Source organism: Anolis carolinensis, chromosome 1 (assembly GCF_035594765.1).
Source record: "Anolis carolinensis isolate JA03-04 chromosome 1, rAnoCar3.1.pri, whole genome shotgun sequence".
Taxonomy (NCBI): domain Eukaryota; kingdom Metazoa; phylum Chordata; class Lepidosauria; order Squamata; family Dactyloidae; genus Anolis; species Anolis carolinensis.
In genome coordinates this window covers 92,668,835-92,679,772 of record NC_085841.1, presented here as the reverse complement: position 1 = coordinate 92,679,772, position 10,938 = coordinate 92,668,835, and the positions used below count along the sequence as shown (strand labels likewise).

General features: G+C 38.5%; 1 protein-coding gene across 1 annotated transcript; it reads left to right on the top strand.

The window, feature by feature from the left end:
• Nucleotides 1-353: 353 nt before the first annotated feature.
• Nucleotides 354-6,973, top strand: fabp7 (fatty acid binding protein 7). The gene is made up of 4 exons (XM_003215562.4): nucleotides 354-680; nucleotides 3,046-3,218; nucleotides 5,102-5,203; nucleotides 6,734-6,973. The coding sequence occupies exons 1-4, from the start codon at nucleotides 608-610 to the stop codon at nucleotides 6,782-6,784; spliced, it is 399 nt and encodes a 132-aa protein (XP_003215610.1). The 5' UTR covers nucleotides 354-607; the 3' UTR covers nucleotides 6,785-6,973.
• Nucleotides 6,974-10,938: the final 3,965 nt, after the last annotated feature.

The window sequence follows — 10,938 nt, the reverse complement described above, 5'->3', positions numbered from 1 at the left end:
TGAGGGGAGTGGTGGGAGTCGGGAATACTCCCCCCCCTTTTTTTTCTTGAATGCACTTCTGCTTTGAGGGAGGGACAAAGGGTTAACACTTGTCTCAGTTGGAGGATAAGAGTTCAGTGTCTTTTTTTTTTTTAAAGAAAGTGTCACCAGTGTAGAGCTTTTGGCGGAAACAAGTCTGAATGTCTTATTGTGTGTGTCTCCCTTTGAGGCGGCAATGTCCTTTGCCAAGTTTTCAAACAGGACTCAAAAGACCCTCACACATTTTCACATCCCCCTCTCCCACAGAAAAGATTGCTCTTCTCCCTCCCCTAAATTTTGGACAGAATAGGGAGACCAACCAACTCAGTTGACCTGGTGGCCTGATCCAATCAGCAAACTGAAAACCTTCCTCTCCCCCCACACACATCTCCCTTCTTTTGACTCAAAGAAGCAATTGGAGGCCCTGGGAGGAGTCTGTAACTCCAGATATTTCCAGGGTTACATGCCTCTTCTCTCACTCAAGAAGGGATTTTGCTGGAGTGAAGGTGGAGGATTTTAACACAGCCTTAGGAGTCAGCTGCTCTCCCACCAGTTTTGGACCAACCATTTGTCTTCTCCAACAGCTAAAATGGTTGAGGCATTCTGTGCTACTTGGAAGCTGATTGACAGCCAGAACTTTGATGAATACATGAAGGCACTGGGTATGTACAAAAAAAGGCTGTGTAAAATCATCCTTTGTGTTGTCGGAGGCTTTCATGGCCGGGATCACAGTGTTGTATGTTTTCCAGGCTGTATGGCCATTTTCCAGAAGTATTCTCTTCTGACATTTCGCCCAAATCTATGGCAGGCATCCTCAGAGGTTGTGAGGTATGGAGAAACATACCTCACAATCTCTGAGGATTTCTCCATACCTCACAACCTCTGAGGAGGCCTGCCATATATGTGGGTGAAATATCAGGAGAGAATACTACTGGAACATGGCTATACAGCCTGGAAAACATACAACAACCCTGAAATCATGTTTTCATTGGTAGAACCTTGATCATTTCTCTTTAGTAGTTTTAAGGGCCATAGTAAAGGTAAAGGTTTTCCCCTGATGTTAAGTCCAGTCATGTCTGACTCTGGGGGTTGGTGCTCATCTCCATTTCTAAGCCGAAGAGCTGGCGTTGTCCATAGACACCTCCAAGGTCATGTGGCTGGCATGACTGCATGGAGCGCCGTTACCTTCCCGCCGGAGCGGTATCTATTGATCTACTCATATTGGCATGTTTTCGAACTGCTAGGTTGGCAGAAGCTGGAGCTAACAGCGGGCGCTCACTCCGCTCCCGGGATTTGAACCTGTGACCTTTCGGTCTGCAAGTTCAGCAGCTCAGTGCTTTAACACACTTCGCCACCGGAGCTCCTCTCTTTAAGGGCCATAGAGTTTGGGATTTTGCAAAGGAGTAACTGGTTTCAGCAAGGACAGACTGACTTTTAAAAAATAAACCATTAAAACAGTAATGAGTAGAGACAATATTTATGAATTAATTTATATCCTTAATGCTTGGATTGATGCTGATGCATAATGAGAGGAATGTGTGTGCATGTCATTCTGTATTTCTATTTACAGCTCCCCAGGATTTCCTAGGATTTTCTTAGGCAAGAAATACACAGAATTGATTTTGACAATTGTTATTATTGCGTGCTTTCAAATCATTTCCAACTTATCGCAACCCTAAGGCAAACCTACCATGGGGTTTTCTGCAACTGAGAGTGTATGATTTGCTCAGGGTCACCCAGTGGGTTTTCATGGGTGAATGGGGATTTAAACTCTAGTCTCCACTATTCATCTGATACTCATTGGCAGTCTCCCAGTTTATTAAAAGTTGTATGACTTACTAAGAACTGAGAACCTTGGGCATGCATACTAGAAAGCAAGTTTTATTATGGTTAAGAAGCTGGCTTTGAAGTGAATATATTTAGGATAGCGCTATGAATGTACTTATGAGTACATTCATGGCATAAGATAGTACAAATTAAATAAACATTTTCAGGAATCAGAATGCAATAGTACTAAGATCCTATGCAAACATTTACTTTAAAATTCCATTAAAATATTTAGTTGAAAACGACTTAACCTTAGGGCTTGTAACTTTTAAGTACCTCAGTATAACTAAAAGGAAAAGGAAATGCTCTCTCGCTGGATCAGACAGAAATTGCATAGGGAGAGGATTTTGTAGGCAAATGTGGAAACTGGCTGAGAGGAAGGAGAAAGTGTGCTGCACCAGTCTGTAAATGTCAGCACCATTATGTATGGAAAATAATGGACATATGACATATTAAGAAAAGTAAATTTGGATTAGACAGAGCAAACATGTCATCTATGTATGCTAAACGATACTACCAATGTACATGAGGCAAATTATATGCAGCACTTTATCCTCATTATTGCAATTTGGTAAGTTAAGAAAGCAATATCAGAAAACAAGGAATTTCTGTATACATAGCAAAGCTTATTATTAGTTGAAAGGTGGGAAATTCATTGCAGAGATTGTCAATGTAGTGTTGTGATTTGAGTATTGGATTACAACTTTGGAAACCAGAATTCAAATCTCCATTGAGCCAAGAAAACACATTGGATGATTGTGGGCAAGACACATACTCTCTGCCCCAGAGGGAGGCAAAGGCAAATCCCGCTGAACAAATCTTGCCAAGACAACCCCATGATAGGTTTGCCTTAGAATTGCTAGATGTTGGAAAGGACTTGGAAACACAAAACAATAACAAATAGTTTGCAGATTTACTTCTAAGTAAGTCAAGGATATTGTCCCATATATGACCAAACAAAAGATTGCAGTGCAATCTTTGTTACAGTCATTTTAAATTAACTCATTGTCATATTTTCTACAGTACTGATTTTTTTGACTGTCTTGAACATACCTATGGCACAACAGGATACAAATGAAATGAATAAGCAGAAGAAAACATTGTATCTTAGTGGGAACATTTGAAGAAATATTGATTTTATTTTTAGAATTAAGGATCTGTTATACACTTTTTTAAAAAGTGTTAAAATGTTTTTTTTAGGTGTTGGCTATGCTACCCGCCAAGTGGGAAATGTCACCAAACCAACGGTGATCATCAGCCAGGAGGGAGACAAAGTGGTGATCAAGACCCAGAGCACCTTCAAGAACACAGAAATCAGTTTCAAGCTGGGAGAAGAATTTGATGAATGTACAGCAGATGATAGGAACTGCAAAGTAAGGAAGAAATGGTTCATACCATTGCAAGTGTTCTTTTATCTTTATTTTAAATTCATCTTTCCTTTTAATCATTCACAAGAAGGAAACTATTTTATCAGTCAAATGGAAACACTGACTGATATTAAGTGATGACAGTTTACTCAGAAAGTTCAAATAATAAAATAGAGGGTTTTTTTTTAAATGGATTTTTTAGCCACTCTGAGTTGTGATGTTGAATTGGGAGGGGCAATATTAGAGCTTCTCCTCTCATCAATATTTTGCTCCTCGAGGACATTTTCTTTCAGTCCTCAAAGTTTGAGCATTAAAAAGAACTTGAAAAGTCATTTTTGCTGCATTTTCATGGTTTTAGTAACTATGCCACCCCATTAGATGCCTATACAATCGATCCTTCATATCCACAGATTCTGCACCCTCAGATTCAACCACCCAACCACGGGAAACTTTGATTTGTCATTTGAATATGCCATTGTATATAATGGGACTTCAGTATCCATGGGTTTTGGTATCTACGGGGGTCCTGGAACCAAACCTCTATAAATACCATGGACCCTGATGCCAGGAGTTAATAATAACAACAAAAACAACAACAACAACCACAACAATAATAACTTTATTCTTATTCTTATATCCTGGCCCATTTCCTTGAAGGGACTTGGGGCGGCTCACATGGGGACCAAGCCCAGCAATACATAATAAAATACAATCACATAAATACATTTAAAACATATAAACATAAAATCATAAAAAATATAATACATCAAAACATACTCAAGCAATAGCTACTAGCTAAATTAGGAGACTGAAGGAAAATACCATGGCAGGAGGCAGAATTCTTATCTGAGAATCCTGGGAGAGCAATTTAGTCCAATGGGACTCTGTTCTAAACAAATGCTTTGAACATGCAAATGCAAATTATCTATTCTGCATTTTTCTCATCTTCTCTAAATCCTCTCACAATTGCCATATCTTAACTCTCTCTGTAGATCAAAGGCGTCTGAGTATGGAAGGCCTATCTATAGTTCATCTTAGACATAACCTTGGTCTCATTATTATTGCTGGAAGTGTGTCATATTTTCTGGGTAACAGTGGGTCTCAGTACTTTTCCAGAAAGGTTTCTGCCCTAACTACAACCCATGTTTGAGGAACTTCATGTGTTTGAAGAACTTCAACTGATTATTTAGCTGCTTAACTTTGACTGTGTCTGCCACACCCAGTTGTACTTTAATTGCCATGATTCCACCTGGGATGCAGAGTCTGGTGAAGTACTTAATATTATGTACTAGAGAACTACTGGTCCTCTGAAATCTAGGGCTTTCCAGGTGAGCATTCTAAGTTCTTCACCAAACCTCAAATCCATAATTTCAGAGGGTGGAGCCATGATAATTTACCTGGAATTATAATGCTATAACTCTGTAGCACAGATGCCCTCTGGAAGTGAAAGATTTGCCCTAAACATGGAATCTAGTTTGTTAAAAATGTTTCAAATGTCCCTGCATGAGGTCAAACATCAAATCATATAAATGATAAATGTAAGTTTATTTTCTCTAGCAACGCAGATAAGAATCAATTTAGTGCCTTTTTGTGCACATCTCATAGACACTCCCCAACCATCTATGTTAGTTGGGAGATTCTGTGAGCCATAGTCCAAAATGTAACTATTCAAAGCTCTGAGGTGTTTATATGAGCTTTTAGAGTTTGCCTGTTTTAAATATATATCTATCAAATTCACTAGTTTAGTAATCCAAACATTTCATATTTCAGAAATGTAAAGAAAAATTATTAATTCCCTAGATTGTACTCAGAATTATTTGTATAATTTTCTTTGACATGACGTAAAATCTGATGTGAAGTCTCTGATGTGTGTGTTTTTGTGCTCACAGTCTGTGGTGTCCATGGATGGAGATAAATTAGTCCATGTGCAGAAGTGGGATGGCAAAGAAACAAACTTTGTTAGAGAAATTAAAGATGGAAAAATGGTCATGGTAAGTAAAGTATGGTTTCTTACAGACACATATTTTTAAATCCTCAGCTTATTATGACTCAAACATTTTGACTGCACTGAACATTTAAAATGTCTGAAGAACATGTTTTATAGTAAGAAAGAGCAACTCCAAGAGCCAGTTCCAGTCACTGCTAGAATCAAGGGACTTATGTAAGTATTGATTAACCAAGTTCCCATTGATTCCAGTCTATTTGAGTTGGAGCTTGCAACTTGAATTAGATCGATAATTTTAACTGATGAGTTGCAGTACAAAATCTGATATATAGCTATCTTAGCAGGGAATGTTTTAAGTACACTATATACTAATGTAGTTTATGCTAGAGATGTTTTAATGCCATTCTCCTGTCAACAATCTCAAACTGTCCCACCAATCTTATCTTTGCAGAACAAAGTTACCCCTCTCTTCTTTAGGCATCAAAATGAGATTTCTCAGCATATTCCTGAAGAAGCTAAGACTTCTTCTGCATGTTTTCACTCCTTCGTTTCCAATAAATTTGTTTTTTGTTGCCTGTCTTCTATCAGAGCTAAAATTTGCATTTAATTGTTTCATAATCTGGCATGCTGATAATTCAATAGATGGTGAAGGGCACTTCTCCCCTAATTTGCACTTTCTGGACTGATTGCCTTTGAGTATACAACACAGACCTTTATCATGTCACTTGACTTTCATTCATGATTACAATCCACAGTCAGTCTATAAATCTCAGGAAATGCAACATTCCCCATAGATGTACACTGCATATTTTAGTCAGCATTAAAATTCATATTGGTTATATAGTTGAGAAACCAACAGCAGTAATAGATAAGAATGATATGTGCCTTTCCCTCATGGGTAACACACTAAACTTTAAATCTATACTACCAGAATGCTATGATGAATTGTAATCCTTTGATAAGAATATATTATACAAAGGGAAAAAAACATTGTGCAATGTATACAAGGATAAAATAATGAAAATTCAACATTGTACAAATTCATCTTCCTTTTTATAAACACACAGATATTTATAAACAGAGAGATATAAAAGTACATAGATGCCTTGAAAATATTTTTAATACTAAAGAAGAGCTTCAGAGCTGACAGTTGAACCAGAGCTCACATTGTTGGCATGATTATATGTAAGACAGATTGTCGATTTAGATTATATTGCATATTAATAGTCTTTTGTAATCTATTAATATATTATGTCTATCTGCATTCTTATGATAGTTTTTTAGATTTGTCAGAATAGATATACAAATTCCAACCTACTATGAGCCAACACATGCTGAAGACTGTAAAGCAGAACTTAGGATGGTAGAGACTTGATATATTTTCAACTGGCAATGTTTGCTATGTTGGCAGTCTTTCCTTACTGGCACAATACTGTATATGTTTGTAACGAGTTTCATTTCCCACCAACAATTTCTTAATTCTGCAAAAATGGTTCATTGGAGACTCACAGAATCACAATATTTGTTGCATTCAGTGGTACATATACTAATTGTTCTATTTTTGATCAATTTGCAGACCCTCACCTTTGGTGATATTGTTTCTGTTCGCCAATATGAAAAAGCATAGAATTTGTTGATCTCTTTTTATACTTCTGGATGATATGAAGAACTGTCCTCAGTTGACTACATCTGAAATGAAAGTTGTGGAAAGAAAATGAAGTGCTAGTTAGTGTTACAGCTGTATACCACCAAATTCACAAACTTTTGCTTTGGAAATTGTTGCAAGTAAAACTTTTCAATAAATTCCTGAAATTCTTGTTTGTCTACTATTATTTGTCACAATATTATCAGTATTTTCAGGGAGCCATCAGATGCGGTGGTCTTTGAGGATGTGCCACATTGCTTGGGTTTTGCATACATGGAGATAATGTATTGAGAATTATCATTATGAACAACAATATCGGAATGGCCCAGATCAGGGTATTCTTAGCAACAGATAGTCCACCAACCAGTCCTAGCCCTTAGAATAGTGGTTCTCAGCCTGGGGTCCCCAGATGTTTGTAGCCTACAACTCCCAGAAATCTCAGCCAGTTTACCAGCTGTTAGGATTTCTGGGAGTTGAAGGCCAAAAACATCTGGGGACCCCAGGTTGAGAACCACTGCTTTAGGACAAAATGGCTGAGATGAAGTTTCTCATCATCTAAGAAAATGACTGCTCCCAAAAGGCTCCCTTTGCAAGGATGCCTCCCACCATATGAAGTGGGGGGGGGGGGGGCGGGGGGGTACAGTCCTCATGCATAGTGGTCAATGGGGCACTTGAGGAACTATAGCAACCCCTTATTAATTTTTGTAAGAGTAAGGAGTTTGCCCTAGCCCCTATTTCCCCATTCTGAAAGCCCACATTTGGACACATTCACTTAAAAAGAGAGATTTTGTGTTAGTGGATCTCATGTTAGCACAACTCCAGTTCACTCAGTTTGTTCTTTTCAAAATTAGAAATGACACACTCGGCCCCCAGGTACTGAATATTCATCAAGAATGCTATGACTAGGAAAAAAAAAAACATCTGTATAAAATGATCATTCTCTAATCTATACAAAAATTCAAAATGTATAAGATGCTCATTTATATTGATAAATTGTGTTTTTATTGTACATGGTTTATCTCTCAACATTGAATTTGTTGCTTGCTGCTGTCAAGTTGACTTTGACCCATGGGACTTTGATTCTATAAATGAGAGACCTTAAAGTTTCACGGCCATGGATTCCATGGTTGAGTATATCCATCTGTAATGCAGTCTTCCTCTTTTTTGGCTGCCTTCTACCTTACCAAGCATTTATGTCTTTTCTAATGAGTCATGTCTTTTCATGATATGGTCTAAGTACAATTGTTTCAGTTTGGTCATCTTGGCTTGCACAAGGTTAAAATAATCCACAACTCTAAAAAACAAACAAAGACTTAATACTCTGGAACTTGCTTCAGATAGATAGATAGATAGATAGATAGATAGATAGATAGATAGATAGATAGATAGATGGAGGGAGGGAGGGTGGCCAATGGATCCATTACCATCTGGCAGTGGATTCATATCTGGCTCAACAGCTATTGCTCTTACAGCTTCTCTGAGTTTCATGAATGGTCTCCCAATCCTGGATCCTATCCCAAAAAAAGGTCTGCTAATGGAAGAATTTCCATACAACTTTCAACAGCTGTGGGAGGAATGGCAACAGATCCCTTGATTATCCACTGTACAAAGGTTGTAGTGAATAACAAGAAATGTCAACCTTCTTTATGATGTTGACTACTGCAAAATATGCAGCTATGATTAGAAAGATGGCTGCTGGTTCTAATGTGTTGTCAGGGTTTCCTCTTCTTCAGAAGAGGAAGGGGAGCAGGAAAGTGTTCATGAATCTGAGGGCAGGTTGGAGTCTGAGGAGGAGACTTTGCTAGTACCCTCATTCCAGGAGAGGCGAAAGGAAACAGAGCAGAGACATCGTTCAGCTAGATTAGCAGCCAGAAATGCAGCTGAGTAACTAGGAACTGCCCTAGCAACTGTGTGGGGACCCAGGGCTATAAAAGCCAATACAGGTGCAGCCAGCTCTTGCTGGTAACAAACTGATTCTAATGCCTTCACTCTCTGTGTGCCTGCTCCAAGTCTGCATCTGGATTTATGCCTGTTTCTTTGTCTGAAGTAAGACTCCCTGGCTTTCTTTTCCATTATTTCACTGAGTTTACTGTGCTTCATGTTTTGCTGAAGTAAAGCAGTTTTTATTTACTTACCATAGTGTCTTAAGGCTGTTCTTGAAAGACAAAACAGAACATGTGTTCAGGCTGGGTAATACTAGCTTTCCTCCACTTGGTCATCTATGAGACACACCATTGCAGGGGGTGGTGGGAAAACTGTAGGAGAAACTAGCTATTGCCAAGATATAACATTCATTCATTTCATGAATGCAGATAATATTCCAGATTATGATGACATTTTTTAAAATTCCTGGCATCCTATTAGTAAATTCAACTTACATCTGTGTAGTTCATATTTTTATAATTGCAGAGGTCATAATCCTCTACTTGAAAGCTCAATTATCACCACCCCAAATCCACCTTTTAGAAGCTGCAGTCCCTGCCACACCATGTCCATTTACCTAGTGGAGATCAAAAATGTCAGAGAAGCATTTAGCTATGCTACTATAGCTGGAACCACAGCATGGATGCCCAGTGCTGGATTTAGGATGAACCTGTGCTAGTTATGATGCCCCTTAATAGGGCTCTGAAAGAGGTAGGCCCGGTAGGCCTACACTGCCTGCTTTGTGGCACACTCCCATAGACTATCAACTCTATCATTATATCTGGAGTTGATCTAAAACAGAAGACCTACAAATTTATGATTGTACCACATAAGCAAAATCCATTGTAATTTAAAAAAAGTGGCAGGAAGATGCCCCCCCCCCCCCCGCCCGCCCACAGGGTCCTGTGTTTAAGCACAATGATAAATCTGGCACTATCAGGACATCGTTCTTCACAGAAAATGTCTGCCACCCAGCTCTGCATTTTCCACTGATCCATAAATGGGCATCTTGGGGATGGGCTATGCAGCAGATAAAAGGAGGGTTTGGGATGGTGGTGATGAGACATGGCACCTGTATGGAACGTTACATGCATATCCCTATGCAGGTTCTGAACCATTTACTCCAAGTTAAGAATATAAGCAAAAGACAAGGTTTGGTTGAAATTCTGCTCCAGCACTCAGTATCACAGTCAACATTGTATAACTTTATGTAGCAGAGGCACAATATCCTGAGTTCAGAGAGCAATCTCCTTTTGTAAAGTCCGAACCTTAGTTTATTTTCCCACTGATAATTATGGGGAAATCAACTAGTATCTACAGCTTGAATCCTATCAGTTAGTTTCAGTTGAAGTAGATTAATTCAATCAGCTGTTGAATGACGTTACAAAATCTAGGCGAAACCCATTAACTCTATGGGTCTTTGCTAGTGTTGAGTATTACAAGAGGATTTTGGCAAAATCAACAAAATGTATAGGCCCAGAAGGCCATTTTAAGTGGATTAAGACTGCCAAATTTCAGAGAAGTTCGGGGAAGGGTAGAACTAAGTATTTTAAAAGGAAGATTATTTAATTAAAATGCAGACATAGTAGCCCCCTCTAAAACAGAATACCCTGGAGAGCAGGATCAGCAGTTTCTGTGCCAGAAGAAGATGTTTAAAAAACTGTAAACTGGAGGAAGAGGTTCAAATGAGTTGGTTTATTCTAATTTTCTTTTCAGTGTGTGTAACATCTAAAAACAGTAAGTCTAGAGGCAAAAGGTAAGAACTGCAATGAATTAAAATAATATTTTGGGGGAGGTAGGCAAAAATGGAAATCAAGTACACACACAACACACAATAAAAAAACAATGACACACTGTAATACTTCACTATAATAACTCACAGCATAGATAGCAGTGAACTTCAACCTGGAGCCAGATTGGAGTGGGGCAGGTTGTATGTGCCTTGCATAGTTAACAAGCACTTAGAACAGAAGAATCACTGGCAATGCTCCAGTTGCTTTGTCCTGGTAGAATAATTTAATACCTTCCCCAACCCAAAGTAGTTGGAGAGAGCCTTGGAAAAGTTTCCTCTGCTTGGTGTTTCCTTTTTATGGTGAGCTTGTGTATGTAGTAGGGTCATGGAGGTACACAGTCAGTTTCTACTGTCTTTTACTTTTTTAACCACAAAGTTTTATATTATACTCCATGTGACATAACTTTCTGCATGCTTAGCT